At 49.6% G+C, this 22,201-nt stretch overlaps 1 protein-coding gene across 5 annotated transcripts in view; it reads right to left on the reverse strand.

Moving 5' to 3' along the window:
- SCAPER (S-phase cyclin A associated protein in the ER) overlaps positions 1-22,201 on the reverse strand; it is a 4,210,252-nt gene that overhangs the window by 2,244,904 nt on the left and 1,943,147 nt on the right. For all 5 annotated transcript variants that reach the window (XM_069624455.1, XM_069624453.1, XM_069624454.1 and 2 more), the window contains exon 17: positions 2,875-2,956. In XM_069624455.1, the coding sequence (XP_069480556.1) occupies positions 2,875-2,956 (82 nt within the window). The remainder of the gene's footprint in view (positions 1-2,874; positions 2,957-22,201) is intronic.

The raw sequence follows: 22,201 nt of genomic DNA on the forward strand, positions 1-22,201 counted from the left end.
TCTCAGACCTTCCTAAGGGTAAAGCACCGGGTCCTGACGGGCTCACAGCCGAATTCTATCAGGAACACATAGCCATACTAGCCCCCAAACTACTGGAGGTCTTGGAAGAGTCGCTCTGCGTGTCTGTCCTTCCTCCCTCCTTGCATGAAGCAGTTATAACGGTGTTGCTCAAGCCAGGCAAACCTGGCGATGAATGCGGTTCATACAGGCCCCTTTCCTTTATGAACTTAGACACCAAGATCTTCGCTAAGGTAATAGCGAACCGTTACCTCCCGATTATGACGTACCTGGTCCATGGAGATCAAGCGGGCTTTGTACCAAGGAGATCCACTTCCCACAACATCAGGCGGCTGTTCAATGTGATGGCCCGAATTGACCAGGACTCGAATGCTATTGCAGTCACACTCGACGCTCAAGAAGCATTCGATATGGTATCATGGAAGTATATGTGGCTGGTGTTGGAGACAATGAGCATTGGCCCCAATATAATTGTATACATTAAACTACTATACGCCTCTCCGGTAGCTAGGGTTCGGGTCAATTCCTGACAGGGTTGCCCATTCTCCCCGATCCTCTTTGCACTAGTGATAGAGCCAATGGCAGACCACATCAAAGCACGCCATTCCCATAGGGGAGTGCGATTGAAAGACACCCCCGAGATTATATCCCTTTACGCAGACGATGTATTGTTATACACTAGAGACCCGCCACCCATCTTGATCCTGTATTACGCGACATCACACGTATATGTACCTTCTCGGGATTCACAATCAATTACTCCAAATCCAAGGTCTTTCCGCTTACTAACTCTACCCAACAACCAGCCACCAAATACCCACTCCGCTGGTCCCCTGGCGGGATCAGGTATTTGGGAGCCCAGGTGTCCCTAACCAAAACCACCCTGCTGGCAGACAACCATCTGGCCGCAGCACAGCTAGCAGAGTCAAAAATGGCACAGTGACGCTCTCTCCCACTGTCATTCGCCGGGAAGCTTTCCCTCATCAAGATGAGCTTGCGTCCTAAGTTGCTATACACCTTTAGCAACATACCCATCTGGCCCGGGGGGAAATCCTTCACGAGACTACACAAATCATGTGCACAGTTCCTATGGCACTCCGGTGCGATGCGTAAGAAATGGTCAGATATGATGCTTCCATATGCTCCCATATGAAGATTTGCTGCCCCTGACCAAACATTATATTGGATAGCGGCACAGGCCCAATATGCCACTCACTGGTATCCCGGCTCCCCATCCCGCCCACATGTCAAGCTGGAAATCCTGGCGGCAACCAGAGTTAATATAATGACCGTCATATTACATCAGCATTATGTACCCGACTCTCTCATTGACCCAGTCGGAATTACTGTGTGTGCCTGGGATCGACTGCTGAACGCAACAGCGGAACACCACCCCTATTATAAATGGCTCCCTGTATGGGGTTTCTCCGTGCTGGAACCTACACACGACACAGCCCTGGCTCGGCACTGGGGGACTCTAGGCTACCAGGCACTAACAGACTTCTATCCCGATGGAATGTTTATAGACCCACAAACATGGAAGCCGGGCCACTCTGGGTCCGCGCTGGAGCCCCTGCAATATTACAGGCTACGAGCTGCATTCCACTCTACATGGCCTGCTTTCCCCAACGAGCCCCCTGACACTCCAGAGATTGCTTAAATTGCCAATTCAGGTGGCGCCCGTGGCGTGGTCTACTCATTATATCAAATGCTATTGGTGGGCGGCCCAGCCCAGCCTTCCAGGGCACGCAATGAATGGGCAGAAGGATTTGGCTTTGAGGTCTCTGATCAGTTATGGGAAAAGATGTGCTCACACACCAATAAAGTTTCCCTCAATTACCGCCATTGAGCTATGCAGTATAAGTTACTAAACAGGTTGTACTGCACCCCTCTCAGGATCTCGAAGTTTGCCCACACCACCACACATTCCTGTCCCCGCTGCAAGGCGGAGAACGCGGACCATCTGCATATGTTCTGGACATGCCATAAACTGGGGGAATTTTGGGAGAGAATCCTAGGGACACTCGCTGAGATCATTGGTACTGTAATCGATCCTGACCCACTGGGAGTCTTGTTTGGGGTATGGAAAACCGACGACATTAAACTCATGACTACATTTCTTAATATAAGATGCATAGTGGCCAAGAAATGTGTACTTCAAAGCTGGAAGAGTCCCTCTCCCCCGACATTTCAGAAGTGGCTAAACGTGCTTACATGGTCCCGGAATTGTGAAGAAGAGTACCTTACTATGCTCCCTACTCACTCGCGCCCCAAGAACATATGGTCTGCATTCAACAGCTACCTTAACAGCCAAGAGGAGAGCACATCAGAGAGTGGCTCGTCCCTGGTTCCACAGTGAAGAACTTGAACGTCGTGGTGCATCATAAGTCATCACTCCCTCACTTGCTATTATATTGCTCTTGCAGTTGTTGTATCACTTTCATGTGTATAGTGAATGTACCGCCCACTTTGACATATGTGCTTGTTGGAAACCTCTGCCAACAAAAATAAAAGTAAAAAAAAATAAAAAAATACATTAACACAATAAAAGAGTGTGGCGGTATTCCACGGTGGGGTTCTTGTCCAATAACATAAAGATGAGTGATGAGCTAATTTATGAGGGTGTAAACAAAGAGGGACATAGAACAGGGACAAAACAAAAAACAAATACATAATAACAGGTGGCTTACAAATGTACAATTTACATAGGTGGGGGCAAGTGCTGCATACTAAAGAGGAGTACTGTATAATATACACAATTATATTATTATGTAACAATGGAGGGAATGGGGGATCAGGTAGCAAGCAAATATGGGGAAAAGGGTGTTGTTTATCCTGATCGGCTTCATGACACACCTTAAGCTGAATCTTTTTCTGAAGTTCCTCCATTGCCTCTTGTTGAGCAGCAGTGAGTGCAGCCAGCCTCTCTTCTCGGTCTCTGAAAAAAAGACAACATTTTAATCCATTTAAGAAAAATATCGAGCAACAACAAAAAGATTCCAGGCATAAGATAAGATATTACAGCCATTTAACACAAACAGATTAAGAGTTGTTGCCAGGCAACAGGTGGACGGTCTCACAGACAAGTGACTGCTCTCTGTATTTCCTTTATAATGTGCACTGAAACTGATGTGAGGCACCAAAGCATGCAATACAAACAACTAAATCATGCAATACAAACATAATAAATAAACAATGGTGCACTCCTACAATAGGACCAAAATCTATGAACTATTGGTCCTTTTTGCAATTGGAGCCTGTTAACCCAAGGGCTCCTCAGACACTGAAAATCAAACCGGAAAGCATCAATAAAGACATGCCTAGAAGATATTGCTTATCTAGCAAATAAAAAAAAAAGCAGCTCAGAAAGGAAAACTGCATTAAATTGTTCCAAGGTATCTGGCTAAAGATTTGTAACATCTACAGTACTTCTGTTGCTGTGCTATAACCTGCTACCTGTTTGTGAGTACCAATTAAGTCTTTGTTCAGCCTTGCCCTCGCCATGACCTGCTCTTTCTATCTCTTCCCTTCTTTTCTATGTCTTTCTTGATTTTCCTCTGCTCAAAATCATTTCAACTCTGTTCCTTATTCTACTATCTCATTTCCTCAACGCCACCCCTCTCCTAGCTCACCTATTCTCTCTATTCACAAATGATCCAACCCTAACTTTAATCACACTTCCTCTTCTCGCATCTACTTCCATCGCCTCTCTACTTCGCAGACTCAGCATCATTATGCTACTACATTATGCTACATTTCCTCCGACTTCCTTCTTTCGCATTCCCCCTCTCCTGACCTTATTAATCTTACAGAAACGTGGATTCTTCAGGCTGCAACCCTCACTGCCCTTCACGATTCTGCCCACACATTCAACCACTCTCCCCGCCAACTGTTAGGGGTGGTGGTGTAGGACTGCTTGCATCTTCCAAACTTCTGATCCCTCCTACTCCCCCATCACCTATCCCCTGCTATTTCCCCCTCTGGTAAATGTAATGACCACCTCTCCCAATTCATTGTCTCCCTTCTTCCCCTTCATCACCTCATTGTCACTGCTGACTTTAACCTCCCCCCTCTTTCCATTCCTTACAGATGGTGTCAGAGTGGGATGTGACTCAATTGAAATTAATTGGGGAACTTTACAATTTCAAAAATCTAGTGCGAGAGCCTCTAGCCCTTCCATCCCCAACAAAGAATCAATAGGGTTTGATATCTGCAGCAGTAGGCAAGCTAGTATCCCCCCTGGGAAAAGAGGAATGATTCCTATGGATTTGGTTTTGATCCCTCCTCCATTGTACTACATATGATTGTCCCCATAATCTGGCCTAGAGTGGAAGTTCAGGATAGATGTCTTAGCAAGCATTATTGATCCCGACTTCCGGGGAGATGTGAAGTTCTCTTACAGAATGATGGTGAAGTCGCTTTTGAGGTACGTCACAGAGATCAAATTGCCCAGGGAATTTTGGAAACAGCTCTATTTCCTCAGTTTAAAGAAAATGAAACAGATAAAACAGAAAGAGGTAACGTAGGCTTTGGGGAACCTGATAAATCTCTTAACATTGAAGAAAGGAAGGGAGAAGAACCCACCATCTATCCCAAACTAGCTTTTGCCCAGCTCTAATCTGAAGCTTTTCTACAAGCGAGTCCAGAAGAAGAAGGCATAGAGAAGGGAAGTCCATTCTTCTTCTTAAAGCAAGGGTTGCTTTACAGAAGAGAAACCTCCAAAGGAGGTTTGGTAAAAACAAAGTTAGTAATACCCAAGAGCCACCGAAAGGTTGTACAGGAGATTGCGCATTCCCATCTTACCAGGGGGCATTTAGGACAATCTAAAACCCAGTAGCATATAAGTGGGACGATTTACTGGCCAGGAATCCACACTGATATAAAAACTTTCATCCAGATGAGCGAAATATATCAAAAGATCAGCACGCACATCCCATTACCTGCTCCTCTGAACTCATTGCCGGTCATACAAGTGCCCTTTTTAAGAATTGGTGTGGACATAATTGGACCTTTAGAGATATCTAGATTAGGCAATAAATATGTCCTTGTGATCGTGGATTATGTGACCCGAGATTCGGAGGCATTCCCAATGCAAAAAAATACCACACAGCAGCTCCTTAAACATCTTCTACCATACTTCTCCAGGGTCGGCTTTCCCAAGGAAATACTAACAGATCAGGGTTCAAATTTTAGGAGTAAGCTTATGGCCGAAGTCAAAGAGCTACGCCACATTACCACCTTGCGAACGTCTGTGTACCATCCCCAAACCGATGGCTTAGTAGAAAGATTCAATAAAACCCTAAAACGAATTTTACGCAAATTGGTAGACAAGGACGGAAAAGACTGGGACCAAATGATCCCATGGGCACTATTTGTAGTGATGAATCCCCCCCGCCCCCGCCAGGCTTCCACAGGTTTCTCTCCATTTTAAATGTTCTATGGAAGAGAGCCCAGAGATGTCCTGGACATGCTCTGGGAAACCTGGGAAGAATGAGAGGAAGCCTCTATCCCAATCTCACAAACAGCCGCCAGAATGCGAGAACACATGAAGTTGGTTCACAACCCAGTTTGTACTCATATGGAAAAGGCCCAGAGCCAACAAAAGGCCACTTATGATAAAAAAGTGAATTTAAGATCATTCTCCCACTTTGTCCCCTGCTCAAAACATGGGGAAGGGAGACCACATCTACATCCTGACGTATCATTTGTGAACACTTCTTTTCTTTCTCCTGAACAGTATCCCATTCCCCTTTTCATCTAGTTGTAAGGTTTGGTAATAGGTTTAGGATAGGCCCGTTTATTTGACACTACACCACTAGGACTTCCTTATTTTGCATTTGATGGTCGTAGCGTGCTCCCATCTTAGATTTGGGTTTAGATTAGGCATTTTTCCAACCTGCACATACAGTTTAATAAACACCCTTGAAATGTGATCACTTGTGTCTGTCTTTACTGTTGCCACCATGAGTTCTTTACACCACCCTGTCTGGATAGAAGATTTGATTCACCACCAATGCTATCACATCAGACATGTCTCTCCTGCAAGACACTAGGTAAAGCAGCATTGCTAATTTCCCTGACAACTCGGCCACTGACAAATGCTCATTCTCTGGCCAACTAAGAAACAACCGAAAAACGGTGTCTACATCACAAAGAACAGAAAATCTCACTATTGGTGGCTTATGTAACTTCACTCTCCATAGTAACTGCACTACAGCCAGGTGCTCCCCGACTGGCAGGCAGTCCACTTTTTCATGCACGGCTGAAATAGCTGATCTATACCCCTATGGTTTGGAATACTCGACCATCATGGGCCAGACCCGCCAAGAAATCAAGTACCAGCACTAGAGGCGCAGAAACGGAATGAACAATCTGCTGACCACTCCAGTTTTCCCATTTGTCCCAGTGCGGCGCCACAGCTCCTAAGTGTGGAGGGTTCCCATGAATCTTTAATTAATTCAGCAGCGATTGTTAAAATCCCCGGAAGCTCCCATCTTTGCCCGAAACCCTGCAGTCCAGCTGTTGAAGGTCCCAACACTGACTAGTGGGTGTTCTTGTCCGGACGGGCTCACTATGGTCCCGCTGGAGTGGAATCATCTGCGGAAAATCATACAAAAGTTTCATCAGTACTGGAAACCATGCCTGGGACTTCCATAGTGACACTACCACCACCAACTCTGCGCCTTCCCAGCAAACCTTTACTGCACTCACATCAACATAATAAATGGGGAAAAAAGCGTAATGGATTGATCCTGGCCAACTGTGGAGGAACGCGTCTGTCCCGAGCACTACCGGATCCAATCTCTAACACAAATACCTGGGAGTCTGTGCGCTCAACCTGGATGTGAAAAGATTAATGTCCAGAGGTCCCCAGATCTCCTGCTATTTCGCTAAATACTACTGAATGCAACCTCCAGTTGATGGTGTCTACTATGCAGCATGAATTCCAATCAGCCACCACACGCTGCTACAACTATCTTCCTTTCTAGGCAGAGATGCCAAAAGTCTGTCGCCAGCTTGGCTAACATCTTGAACTTTGTACGCCCTAGGCGATTGATATACTGAACTGCTGAGGTGTTGTCCATCTTTAGCAACATACAGCAATTGACTCTGTCTCTGGCAAGCATAAGCACTGCAAACGAGCCTGCTAGCAGCTCAAAGCAATTTACGTGAAGCTTCAGTGCCTCTTCGGACCATTTCCCTCCTGTCCCTAGCTCTCTGCATCTGGCACTCCAACCGACTCTGCTCCCGTCGGATTCTATTGCTAAGTCTGGGACATTGCCAAAGATGCTGCGCCCATTCCACACCTCCTTGTTCTGTAACCACTGTGTTAACTCTGACTTTGCTTCCTCGTCCAGGGGCACCAAATGATGATACCTTACTCCACCCCAGAGATATCTGATTTTCACCTCTGTAGCACCCTGTAGTTTAACCGCCCCAGGAAAATCACTTGAATGGATAATGCTAACAACTTCACTAATCTGGTCTTCTCCCTGAGCACTGACCTCAACTCCTTCCTTATTGTCCTCATCTTCTGAGGTGGCAGTTCCAGCGTAGCTTTCCTGGTGTCTATAATAAATGCCAGAAATTCTAACAGCTGGCTGGGCTTCAGCTCTGACTTGTCTTGATTGATTAGAAACCCCAGCAAAGTGATAAGCGCACTCACCCATTGCACTTGCTCCTGCAACGCTACCTTGTCCTTTGCTAGAATAAGGATGTCATCCCGATACACTATGATCCGTACTCCTCTGTCCCTGATCACTGCTGCTACCGGCTTCATCGCTTGTGCGAATGCTCACAGCGCTGAGGCCAGTCCGAAGGGGAGGAATCTGAATTGCCATCTCCCCCCGTTCCAGCAGAAATGAAGACATCATCAATGCTCTGCTGCTATAGGAATGGTAAGGTAGGCATCCTTCAGATCTGGTCTTGCTAACCAGACTCCTTGTCCGAGTAAATCCAGGAGTTGAATCCCCTCCACTGTGAAGTGCCTGTAAACTACCCATCAGTTGAGCTCCTTCAAGTTGATTACTGGCCTTGACTTCCCTTCCTGTGTACGAGAAAAATATTGCTGAAAATTCGGGCTAGCGTGCTGCGCTCTATCACGCCCTTGCCCCATAGACTGGGCAGTTCTGCTTGTAAAAGGTCTGCCTTCTCTTGAGCCAACTGAATGGGACAGGGTTCTTGCTTCTGCCTGGGGACACTTGTGAATTCCAAATGTAAGCCCGCCACTGCCTGTAAGACCCAAGAGGGGCTTGACAATTCCTGCCATTTCTTTATAAATAACCTTGGCCTGCCTCCCAACGCAGGACCCTGGCTGCACTGCGCATTTACCACCTGAGGCCCTCTATTGTCCAGAGGCAACCCGTACTCTGCACCCTCTGGAATGCTGGCATCTGCTGGTGAAAAAAGCATTTTACTGCCTTGACTCCCAGTATTGGGCCCTGGGTCCCTGAGGCCTGAAATTTCACCATCTTGGCCTCCAATTCTGGCATGTCTGTGACCTTGCTGGGAAGAACGGTCTCAGACATTCTGCCCTCGTATGAAATCTCACTTTGTTCTCAAGCAGTTTTGTAATTCGGTGGGCCATTTACAAGGCCACCTTAGGTGAGGGCAGCCAGTCTGTGGACTTGTGGTGTCTAATGGCCTCAGGATCAAACATGTCATCAATATTATCCCCTTCATCCGGGGCTGCAATCTTTAGTTTTTTTATGCTGAACCTGCTCGCTGGAGTATTTCTCTGTGCAGTGTCGTGCCTCTTTGTACTCCTAGTCACGTTTATCCTCTTCATCATAATCTGTCGAAAATGTGCTGTCTTCCTCCCCTACCTTTATCGGCCCTGGGGAAAGGGATAGGAGATTTGGCACTGCAGATTTTAACAGAAATTCGCTCTAAAGCTTGCTAAAAATGTCGGCCACCTCATGGGGCTTTGTATTCCTCCTCTCCCAATTGGCCCGGGGTAGTATAAGAGGTAGGTCTCTTCTGGGCCTTATTACTCCCCTTGTTTTCAAACACCTCTTTTGCGGTGTACAGCAGATGTCCCCTGAACGAGGCTGCTTGTCCTTTTTCTCTGCACCTTCTCTGGCACTCCAGCCCCTTTACTAGCCAGGAGTCTCTAGCACCTCCAAGCGGTCTTGTATCGGCTGACTCCTTGGAAGACCGCTAAAAGTAAGGAATCACAAGCACTTTTCTGAAGCTGCAGCATAGGTCTCTGTCAACATCAGGGATGTCCTCTGTCATGTCCTCCTCACTCCACTCTGGTGAGGAACTGACAGGCTCCATGGAGGCTAGCTTTAATTGATGTATACTTGTGCTTGAACTCGGCAAGCTGCCACACCAATAATTAACTGTGCCTGTGCTTGGGGGCATGGCTTGATGGCTATGTGAGAGGACGCATCTCTCCGGTGCTCCTGCAGATCCTCTACCGATCCTTGGAATTAAGGGAGAATGCGGGCGATATGGCAGATTGGCGGCACACCCAGAGACGCATGAAGATTCAGGGCACACACAGTGTGCAATGCGAGGCGGATTGACGGTGATTATGGGAAGCTGCGGCTGAAAGGAATAAGTCAAGCGCCCGAAACTGTAGGCTACCAAAATTGCCTCGGCACTCAAAGGGTCATAAACTGACCGGGACATCAGTGCGGATAGAGATGGCTGGCACTGCGGGGGCATCCGCTGCGGCTTTGCTGCATAAACACACCCCACTAGCGAATGACCAACGCTGAGCCCGGCTGGAAGAGGCTGGTTGTACAGAAGAGAAAAGCGCCGACTCTGGAAGCTGCAGCCGAAAGGTAAAGGACCCGCCGAGGACACACAGTGGAAGGAGGTGACAAACTATCCTGGGCTACATAGCCCACATCGCGAGCGGAATTGGAGGCGGCCCCGGATGTATGCACCCCGGATTGCGGACCCCCCGCTGGGATAAAGCTGAGGGGCCGCATGAGCAGTGGAGCGCTGGCCCTGGTCGAGGTGCGGCGGCAGTGAAAAGCCAGTGTCTGGAGGCAGCGCGCGCCGGACAGTGCCGCAGGCGGCGAGCGCTTTGAAGGCACAGCAGCTGCTGCGATGCCTGCCGGGCCCGGGCGGCCGCTAGCAGGATGCTCAGTTGCGGAGGGCTCGTGCAGGGTGTGAGCCAGGCGGGCCGTGCAAGTAAGGGGTGTTAGCCCCTGTGAAGGCAGTCACATATAGGAAAGCCCCCCGGCGGGGACCCTACGGAGCAGTGCCCCGACTGAAGCGCACTGACGTGAGGTGCAGAAAGAACGAAAGGGATAGCTTCCCCAAACGCAGCGGCTCTCAGAGACACAGGGCAGTGAAAAGAAGCCGCACAGGATTTCCCTCGCTCGGGGGTGAGGCTGGATTGCTGGAGGCGTGACTCTGTGGGGGACCCTCTGGGAAGAGAAAGCTTTTTGGGAAAATAAAAATAAAAAGGGAGAAAAAGAGATGAAACCAAATTATTGAGACCAAGAATAGTAAGAATGAAGACACCGCATCCCAGGAGCTGTGCGCATGGTGCACAACACACATAAGCTGCCTGCATGGGAGCGAGCCATAGGAGGCCCCACTACCTATGAGCGGGGGCGAGATAGCGCCAATACAGACACTGGGCGGCACAATGAAGCCCGAGACATGGCGTTGAGCCTGAAGGATGCGAGACCCGGACGGACCCAAGCGTAGTAAGGGGTAGGAAGAGCAGAATCTTCCGGCCACCAGAGGCCAGCTGAATGGGAACAAGTGGGCGCACATACGTGGGAGGACACAGCCCATTCCTAGCGTGCAGCTGGGGAGGTCCCCCAACGGGGTTACCAAGCCCTAGCCTCCGGAACAGTACTACACCAAGTAGACCCTCGCAGTAGAGGCGGCTGCGCCAACACACACGTGGGCGATACAGCATAATGTCGAACAAAACAGTAAGACCGAAGAGCAAGCAGCCCACGATGGAGGCTTATGCAAAGACATCACTCGGGGTGGAGGGAGCCCGGAGCAAGGACAAAACCACCACTGGGACGGAAGAGGCCCCGGGTACTATCCAGGAGGTGCTGGTGGCAATTGCGGACCTTAAAGTCGCCTGGGAGACCAAACTGAGCCTGGCTTTGAACGAACTGAAAGTGGCATTAGATCTTAAGGTTGGAGCGGTCCAGGAGGATGTGAAGCTGCTTAGACAAGACGTGAAATCGGTTGCAGAGCGCACTGGAAACCTGGAGAAGGATATGGCCCCAAACACAGCAGACTGCGCCACCCACAGATCGGAAATACATGCCCTGGTGCAGCGAGTGGGCAACTTGGAGAATAGAGCGGAGGAAGCGGAAGGACGTGCTAGACGCAACAACATCCGTATAGTTGGCCTGCCAGAAGAAATGGAAGGGCCGAACCCAACAGAATTAGTGGAAACCATGTTGCTGCAGGAGATAACTGTGGGGGCCCTGACCGAGGGGTTTGCGGTGGAAAGCGTGCACAGGGCTTTGACAAGAAGACCGCCCCCAGGGGCCTCTCCCATGCCAGTGATTGCTAAAATTCTGAATTACCGAGATCGGGAAAAGATACGTGAATTCTTCCGGAAGGGCGGGACGATTGAGAGGGGGCCCGCCAAAATCACTGCATACCCGGACAATAACCTGCAGGTACGGCGCAGCAGAATGAACTTCGCAGCGGTGAAAAGAAGACAGAGAAACAGGTCCGAGATATATGCTGCTTTACCCGGCCAAGTTGAAGGTGTTTCACAAGAACAAAACTTTGTTTTTTGAAACGCCAGAGGATGCCATGGACTGGCTAGACATGCAGAGTCGTTCCCAGGAATCGGATATCCAGACGGCAGCTGACAAAGGCAAGTAACATGTGGCTGTGGCACCCTCGGTGACAGAGCGCAAGACACTGGGACTAGAATATAGCACTGCATGAGACTCGGGGATGGTGCTGCTTAGACTGTATATTTTTGTAAGATCCGGCTGAACTGAATAATCCCAATCATATAAGCGGGAGCTCCGGGGAAACGACCCTTGAACCCCCATAGCATTACACTTAGTTAGGTCACTACTAGCTTGGTGATGCCCCGCGGGGTCCTTGCAATCGGAGTCACGAGACAGGACCAGACGCGGGTGGGCCTGAGATCCAGGGATGGAGCTGGCAATTGTTGGGGTTGGGTAGGGAAGGGGGTGGGGGGAGTTGTGTGCAGTGGGGCGGAGTTAGGGAAGTTGGGGGGGACCGGGGGAATGAGCCGGATCATGAGCCACCGAAGAGGATACAGGGAGGGGAGGGATGTGAGCGGACAATATAACAATGGCATCGGGTAACCTCAGAGTAGTGACCTGGAATGTGCGGGGCCTTAACAGTTATTTGAAGCGCAATGAAATAATGATGTATCTGAAGAGGATGAGGGTGGATGTAGCATTGCTACAGGAAACCCACCTCACGAAAGAGAGGCTAGAAGTAGTGAAGAGGAAATGGAAGGGCAGCGTTACAGGAGCCACATATTCGGCATATGCGAGGGGGGTGGTGACATGGGTGGCACTGCACATGCCGTTTCAGTTGCTCCGGTCGACAATAGACCCGGAGGGCACAATGGTGGTGGTGGTGGGACTCTTCGAAAACAAAGAAGTGAGCATCATAAACTTGTACGCCCCCAACCATGATACTGCAGCCTATTTTCGGTCCCTGTATAGAAGGGTTAGCCCCCTGCTGGGTGGAGCAATACTGTGGGGAGGTGACTTTAACTGCACCCTGGACTACGGGAGGGACAGGTCAGATAGCAAGACATCAAAACCAGGGCCAGCGGCCAAAGCATTAGGGACACTGCTGGTAGAGCTTGGTTTGGAGGATGTGTGGAGGTGGCTACACCCTCAGGACAGGCAATACTCGCACTATGCCGCGCCACATGATCTACATACTAGGCAGGATTACGTGTTCGCCTCTGCCGAGATAGCGGGAGAAATGGTGGGTGCAGAATATAAAGCTAGAGTTCTGTCGGACCATTCACCTTTGGTCCTGGAATGGCGACACCGCCCCCCCCCCCCACGAGCGCGTATCCCGACGTGGAGACTCGGAGCGGAGGCTTTGCAGGATCCGGGATGCCGGGAAGACCTGAGGGAGGCCATATAGGAATATTTCGATATAAATACAGGAAGCGTAAGATCTATGGGAACAGTATGGGAGGCATTTAAGGTGGTGGTACGAGGGGTAGCCATATCAAAATCTAAAGGGCTCCAAGAGGGGATAGAACAAAAATGACAGGATACCGAAAGGGAACTGGGGGACCTGATGCGAAAAGGGGTAACCATTCGAGAGGACAGTGCCAAGATGAGAGATTTGCAAAAGGCTAGCAACGAACTCTGGGATAGATTATGTAAACTAAATTATAAGAAATATATTTAGAGGCAACATGCGGGAGGAGACAAACCCGGCAGACTACTGGTCTGGTTATACAAAAATGAGACACCCCAGCAGGTGATTAGAGAAGTTAGGGATGCGGATGGCCAGATCCACAATACCCAAGAGGGGGTAAATGAGGAGTTCCACAAATACTATAAACGTTTGTATGAGGACGTGGCAGAAGACATGGGCCAGGAGATTCTGGAAACTATTGAAGATATTGGGCTACCCACCTTAGATGACTTAGTGTCATGCGCCGCTTTACCTGGCGCCTTTGGCCCCGTAGACTACGGCATAGCCGATGATTGCCCTTTCTCTTCCTGGTTTGGGTGTGGGTCTAGTCTTTCTTTCCCGGTTCCCTCTTAACCCCTCCCCTCCCCCCTCTCTGTGCGTTGCAACTCACTGTGCTCCTCTCCGTGAGTTATACGTTCGTTTCTGGGCTCTTCCCCGTTTCTCCCTCTCTGCTTTCCCCCCGGCTCCCTCCTTTTTTTTCCTTGCCTCCTAGTTCTTTTGCCTTCTGTCCTGGCGGGTTTCCTGCTCCGCCGCTTCTCTCGCTGCAGCCGAGGTCTCCTCCGGGTTTCCCTCGGCTCGTGTCTTCCATCGGGCTGCCTCCGGCTGCTGCTCCCGGGTGTGCTCCTACTTTTCACAGAGTTCCACGTGATCCTCATCTGCTATAGAAGCTTTCCGGACCATTACCCACACGGGTAGGAATCGCCGACCTCCTCTGTTGCCAACTACAAAAGGGCATCAGGGTGGCTTCCGACCGAGGAAGACCATTCCTCTTCGACCGGAGACATCCAAAGCCAAAGAAAGAAAGGCGAAGAAAGGACAGCTCCATAACTTCAGGTGAGGAGGAGGAGGAGGAGGGAAACGGCAAGACAAGCAGAGTTTCGGAACAGTATACTTGCACAGCCCCCGAAAGCAGACCTGTTTATCCGCCTAGTATTGAGACTTAGAGAGGGCGGACCTAGAAGCCCCAATCACCTTAGATGAACTGGATGTGGTGATCCAGCACTTGCCCACGCGCAAAGCGCCTGGTTCGGATGGATTACCTAGCGAATTTTACAAAGCATATAAGCTCCAACCGCTCCTGGCCACATCCAATGAGGCCTATGAATAGGGGAGCTGCCGAAGTCTCTCCGAGAGGCAGTGATCATCCCACTCTTGAAACCGGGGAAGCCGAATGTGGACTGTGAATCATATAGGCCGCTATAAATGCTTAACCAAGATAGCAAAATACTCACGGCGGTGCTGGCAAATAGATTAAAGCGGGTAATTGGTAAATTAATACATCCGGATCAAACAGGCTATGTTCCAGGCAGGAATATCACTGACAATCAGAGGAGGCTGCACCATATCATGGACCAAACAGAGAATGACCCGGGTGAGTTGGCCATAGTGTCATTGGATGCGGTCCAGGCGTTTGACTCGGTGAGGTGGCCATGGTTGATGGCGGCCCTGAAAGGATACGGTATAGGACCGGGATATATTAGATGGGTCAAGATGTTCTATAGCTCCCCGATTGCAAGAGTCAGGACAGGCGCTATAATTTCGGATAACTGGCAACTTAGTAGAGGGACTAGACAGGGATGTCCCTGGTCGCCTATGTTATATATACTTGCAATGGAACCACTAGCTATTTGCCTCAGGCAACAATATGGGGAGGTGGGGGTGCGCACTACAGGGAACACACACCTAATATCACTGTATGCAGATGACATGCTCCTCTATCTGCGCTTCCCGGAGGAGAACCTGCAATATGTGTTGGAGGTGATGGACCGCTATGCCGCCCTCTCGGGCATATTGGTAAACCCCGGGAAGTCCAGTGTATTCCCCCTGGGAAGGTACAAAAATGTTCCACTAAAAAACGTGCCCATTTTACAAATACCCTGGCAGACAGAGACGTTTAGTTATTTAGGCATAAACATATACCACAAGTTAGAAGCGGAACACAAACATAATACAGAGGAGGCGGTTGCAGGCGTAAGAAAAAACATGGTATTTTGGGCCAGATTTCCCCTGGCCATGATGGGAAGGGCAGAGCTGCTCAAAATGGTGGTCTTGCCCAAACTGCTGTATTTCTTCACAAACATACCATATCTGCTCCCCAAACGCTTTTTTTCCAAGCTCCATAGCCTGTGCAGGGGCTTCATATGGCACAATTCCAGAAATAGGGTGGCCCTGTAGAAATTACAAAACTTGTGCGACAAGGGGGGCATAAACCTGCTGAATTTTGAATTATATTACTTGGCGGGACAGTTATCATATGTGGCGAGATGGCTGTCAGAAGAAGAATCGGCGGAGACCAGGCTCCTACAGGGCGTCCCCCCCCATACTTTCTAAAAGAAACGGTGTGGTTGCATAAAACGAAGGTGGCTGGGATGGGGGGACTGTTGTTGCTGGGTTGGGAGGTCTGGCGTAGAGCATGGAGAACAGTGGGTGACCTAGACCCGCTCTCACAGCAGGTCCCGTTGGTGGCATTATGTGGGGCAGACTCCCAGCTGATCAAAGGGGTCCGCAAATACTGGTAGCCGGTAGGTCTGGACACTCTGGGGGACATATGGCAGGAGGGGGAAGCGGTGGGATCCGAGAAGCTGGTGGAGGAGACGGGGGTAAATAGAGGCCAATAGATTACCTACACCAGGATTACGAAACGGCTGAGGGGGCGGTGGCCTGAGACGGTGCTGGCAGAAGAACCTGACACCTCTGTAGAAACAATGTATGATGTTTCGGAAGGTGGGCACGAAATATCCCGGATATATGAGCTCTTGAGTGCAAAAGCGGGGAAGGAGTTGCTTCAATTGAGACTTGACTGGGAGGAGGAGGTGGGAGAACCCATGACAGAGGGACAGTGGGACAGAGCCCAAAGGTACCATAAGAAGGTGTCCCGGAATGCAAGACTTCAGCAGATCCAGCTGTATGTCACCCACAGAGCTTACTTGACCCCCGGCAGGGTGGCCAGGTTTGGTGGCTCGTGTTAAGATGGATTTCTGAACTCTGTCCTGGAGGGGCAGAGGTTCAGAAGGCCAGCCTAGTTTCTTGGAACAGGGTAACCTCTGGACAAGCCACAACAATCAGGGTAGCGATGGCGGCGGTCAAGACTAGGTCTCAAGAGGGGTGAGGGTGACTGAAAGCCCGCAATGAGCACACAAAGCAAGGACACTTACAAATCACTCCAAGCAGGTGTTATATTAAAAATATAGACACATTTATTACAAGGCTTCTGTAACATTGACCATAGTAAAGAATCACGGTAAAACTCAAGTAAACCAACACATCATAATCAAATACAATATATATACAATTACTGAAGGGTCTAAAGAGTTAGAAGCACGAAATATGCAGACCACCTAGATGGGGAGGAAAACAGGCAGTGCAAGTAATCGTTAGACCCAGTTCGCCTTCAAAGGCCACCTAACTAGAAGGAAGTCCGAGCCCTACGAAGAGTGGAGCCTTGTGCTCAAAGGTACCTGCACACGCTGGTGCCAATGAGCCAAGGGGAGTCTCTTCAAGGAAATCAGGCAGTTCAGAGCGGTGAACAAAGGAGGGCGAACGGATCTCCGCTATTCAAGCGCGGCCTCCACTTGTGGGCAGAAGCAGAGCACGAGTGCGAAAAAGGCGTGCTGTTTAACACAGCGAGGGAAAGCTACAGGCTACTGCAGGAGGGCGACCGGTTCCTATCGTTGCTACTCACCGGTCCCCGATGCAGGCAGACCCAGGCTTCTCCGCGTTAGTTTCAGTGCTGGCAGGTTCATATACGAGCAGGGGACGTCTCGGCGTTGTGTAGATTCCGCGGCAGCAGAAGTTAGACTTGAGGATGTCCCAAACGCAGTGAACCCGCACAGATTGTTACCACAGCAGGGCAACGCAGCGGCCCAATGCACACTTCTCACTTCAGACCTGGGAATGCCAAGTGTACGAATCGTGTGAGCGTGTCAAGGACTCATAATACAGCAGCAACCTGACGGCAGTGACAGAGCAAGGCTCCTGGGTAGGCTGGTAAATCCACTGGATGGACCAGGGATGCTTCCGAAGGCTTACGTGCAGGAGATGATGAAGATGCCGAGAATAGTTCCCACTATTCCAAAGGGTCGAAGTACCAGTACATGCCTTCTCGTTCGATCAGAGGCAGAATGGTCTCACAGGGCGACAGCAGAGGAGCAGTCCTTCAGCGGGTCACCAGCGATTCCTCGGTTCAGCCTCTTAGTTGCAGGATACTTGACTCCTGTATCCGTTGTTTGTGAGAACTCAGGAAATCGACATGGTAGTGGTGTTTCCAGCCTCCTCTTATACAGAGATCCCTTCGCGCCAAAACGGAGAGGACCCAATGGGAGATCTGCTCACAAAACACTCACACCAAACGTGGACCTATCACGGACCAGGGTGGTCCCAGGCATTCAAGACACACTAGACTCTCTGGCACTCAGGATGTGTATTGGGACCAGACATCTCAGCCCACATCCTGGAGGCTCACACCAGGCCTGTAGAAGCCCGTGAAAGCATCTGTGTTTCGTAGGAAAGTACATGCCCAAATAACAAAGGCCCCGGGTTGGCTCGACCTGGGGAAGGTAAAGGGGGCAAGACAGTCAGCGGGCAGGACAAAGAACCTCGTGGTCTGGCCATTTTGGGAGCCAGGCCACCATTTTGGGCTAAGAGCGAGCAATGCGCTTAAGCAGCCAAAAAGAGTTCAAAACACAAAAACGATCGCTGCCACCAGTCCCATCCGTGATTCACTTGCACTGTTCGTTAACAATCCATTGAGAGTTTCTAGGGCCTCTACAGTGACAAGAGACCCAAGAGAGCAGTAACTTAGCTTACAGTGCCCTCTTGTGCCATGTTGCGCGAAAGCTGCAACATGAGAAAAGAACTACGGAAAACAACGTTTCCCGGTACGGACTGTTTTAAGGGCATGTCAGTTTCCCCGTAAGACTGGAGCGAAAGCCCAGAAGCGTGCGACGGAAGGCTGCGCTTCTCTGGCAAAGTCTAGATCAGGGTGTAAAACAACAGCAAAAAGTTTAGGGGTTGCCACATGGAAGGAAAATTACCTACAATTAAGAAATCTTTCCTAACAGCTCGACCATACAGAAATGCCCCAGGTGTGGAGAGGAAGAGGCTGGGTTGTTACACATGTTCTGGGCTTGCCCGGAGGTGGGGACATTCTGGGTAGAACTGCGGACGAGATTGGCCTGCCGGGGGGTGGAGCTAGATGTGGGGTCTGCTTGGGCATGCATGCTGGGGAGTTTTCCTAGGCCATGTAACTTAAAACATATCAGTAAAACGAATGACCTGGCTTATATTTTGGGCAAACGCAGAATTGCGATGAGCTGGAAAGCTGCCCAGAGGCCTAGAGTGGAGATGTGGTGGGCAGACCTCTTGAAATGGGCCGAAGCAGAAACCACGGTCTGGTACGAAGCAGTCACGAGTGGGGGAGAGGAAGAGGTACGCCCCCTGATAGCCTGGAGACAGCTGGTGGCCGCAATGGCAAATCCCCACCAGGTGGATCAGAATGTGGAAAATCAGGAGGTGGTGGCAATAACCAAGTCACCTATAGATGCCCAAGATGGTGGCACAGATATAACGGCTCAAGTTTATGGGGTGGGAGGGGGGAGGACAGAGGAAGGCAATAATGTTATATCTGAAAATTGATCAAGAATGTCCTAAAAAGTTGTAATGTTTGCAGTGTTTGTTGAAATAATAAAATAAATTAAAAAAAAAAAAAACTGCCTGTGCTTGAACTCAGAAAGCTGCCACACTAACGTGAGGGAGGACCATCCGGGTCAATCTGCTCTTGCTAGAATTCAGTGTAACCCCACTGTGAGCATGTGGAAAGACTGCAGTGATATTAGAATATCGCTGCTGTGGGTCAAAAAGTCACTTATGCGCATCCGTTTAAACTTCTCTTGAGGGAAAATAATTCATCACGTCTGAGCAACGAGCTGCTGTACCGTCGAGAAAGCGTGCCAGCGCTCGTCACACAAGAGGGTGGTAGGCCAACCGAACTCCCGAGGTCTGAGTGACCTCCTTTCGGGCATGAATGTCCGCCTGAGAAAACATACTATTGCGAATGCGGAACTGGTTACCTAGCCTGAGCGGGTTCGCCCACAACTCCAGTTCCTGTTCTCGTACCGCCTGATATAACGTAAGCCTCTTCCTTACCTCATAATACACTGCTCGTATTTTGGGCAATATGAAAAAAACACACAAACTGTGCACTAAGCATGTTGCGAAATTCTTCACAACCTATTACATCATTAAAAAGAACAAGTTACTTACCAACTGGTAACGTTCTTTTGACTGGATGTTCCTCCAACGTATTCCATATCTTTGATATGTAATGTCCACAGCTGTGCTGCTTTGGAAATTTTTCGGCAGAGGGCGTCCTGTGTCAATGGCGTCGGGTCGATGTCCCTCGAAGTCTTCCGTCAAGGGTGACGTCACTGGATGTTATAAATAGGACGCACGGCACCCGTAGCCTCAGTTAATGTTTTTTCCTCCATAACGTGTACCATGCTCGTACACGACGACTGCTTGACTGCACATCGCTTTGCGGGAACGCAAGCTGCAATTCCATAGGAAATTCTTCCGAAAGGTAGGCTGGGAGGGCGATGTCGAATACATTGGAGGAACATCCAGTCGAAAGAACGTTACCAGTTGGTAAGTAACGTGTTCTTCTAATGGAATGTGTCCTCCAATGTATTCCACATCTTTGACAGACTCCCAAAGCAGTATCAGTGAACGGAGGTGGGAGAAGAATTTAGAATACCCAATCAGATGGTAGAATAAAGCACCTCTTTACCAAAGGCCATATCCTGACCATGGAGTGTATCCAATGAGTAGTGCTTGACAAACGTGTGGATGGAAGACCACGTTGCTGCATCACAAATATTCTTAATATGAACTCCCCTCTGCAGGGCTGTGGATGTAGCCAAAGCCCTACTGGAGTGAGCTCTCAACCCCTCCGGAGGTTCATTGCCCGCCAATCTGTAACATTCAGTAATGGTGAGAATAGTCCACCTGGACAAGGTCTGTTTAGTAACAGGCTGGCAAAATCAATGTCCAGTGTATCCCACAAAAATCTGGTCGACCACTCTGACCCTGGACATCCAAGAAATATAAAAGTTTAAAGCTCTCCTAGGGTCCAACCGATGAAGTCTCTCCTCTTCCTTACCAGGATGAGGGGGAGGATAGAAAGCAGAAGTACCACTTTCTCGCTCAGATGAAACTCAGACACTACCTTAGGTAGGAAGGACGGACGTACCCTCAGTACAACCCTACACTTGTCGAACACAGTAAAGGGTGGCTTAGTTGAAAGTGCCTGCAATTCACTCACTCTGCGAGCAGATGTAACTGCAACCAAGAAAATCGCCTTGAAAGACAACAGTCTCAAAGGACAAGAGTGCAGAGGTTCAAACGGAGCACCCATCAGGAATTTCAAGACCAAATTCAGATCCCAAACCGGCACCTGAAACAGGGATGGCGGGAACACATTCGAGAGCACTTTGAGGAATTGGGAAATCAAAGGAATCTTAAAATAAGAACACTCTTCAGACGAGCGCTTGAAAATAGACAGTGCAGCCAGGTAACCTTTAATGGTACCCACTTGAAGACCCCTGCGGGTCAAAGAAAGCAAGAAAGAAAGAACCATCGAAATGGAACACTGAAAGGGATCGACATTGTGTCCTCTGCACCAGTCGCAAAACTTACGCCAAGGGCAACGGTACAGGGATTTGGTTGCTGGCCGCCTGGCCGAAAGCAACACCTCCATCACATCATCCGGGAGGTCCCAATCCTTATATCTCAACCTTTCAGAAACCAAGAGTGAAGGTTGAGAGTCTTGACCTCTGGATGGAGAACCCGACACACCTCGCGCGATCATCTCTGTGGGAAGACAGCGTGGAGGGCAGATAGACATTTCTAGAAGGTCTGGGTACCACGCTCTCCTGGCTCAATCCGGAGCAATGAGGATCATGTGGGATCCGATGTCATGATGCCTACCTCCAAGGAGCCAGACCAGGCCCAGCTACCCCAGAGGCAGACATCATGTACCCGGGGAAGTCTCAGCAGCCCCAAATAGGGGCCCTTTGGACTCAGTCCTGGCGCCTTTGGCGCCAGGCTCATATTGGACAACAGTCCTGGCACCATAGGCGCCAGGCTCATAAAAGATGACTTTGTATAGAAAGGTGCTTGGTGTAAACTTACCTGATGCAGACCATGCTGCAACATCCAGGCCATCTAGAGGCCTGAATGGGACTACTTTATCTTTGGGGACTACTTAACCACACGGGTGTGGCCGGAGGAAGAATACATACCTGAGAGGAAGGATACATACCTGGAACTACTTTGAAGGCTATTTAAGCCGTGTCTGCTCCTGCATCCTGACTTCTGCCACGCCCGCCAGCATCCTGGAACACCTGCAAAGGGAGAAGAGAAGAGAATAGAAGAAAGAAGAGTCCTTACCTGCTAAATCCGCATCCCGGAGACATTTCGCCGACGATCCTGAAAAGGAAGACATTCATTTTAAAAGCACATTGCATCGATCGCTGCAGCGCCGCATTCCACTCACCTTTACTGGGCGTCTCCATGTTCATCAGCGACCATCTGGATCCGCAGCCACATTTCAGCGCCTAGGGAGAAAAAGACAAGAACAAAGGTGAGCTAGGGAAGAGAATAAGAAAACCTTAATTTCCATCATAAGACATACCTGTTGGGTCATTCCCACTTCATTTCGGGTCGGTGCCGCATCCTGGCATTTCCGGACCCCGGCCCCTAAGGGGAAAAAAGAGACATCAGCGTTAGTGAGCGAATGCTAAGACATTACCTCAAC

Source organism: Ambystoma mexicanum, chromosome 11, assembly GCF_040938575.1.
Source record: "Ambystoma mexicanum isolate Mex_15411 chromosome 11, UKY_AmexF1_1, whole genome shotgun sequence".
NCBI lineage: Eukaryota > Metazoa > Chordata > Amphibia > Caudata > Ambystomatidae > Ambystoma > Ambystoma mexicanum.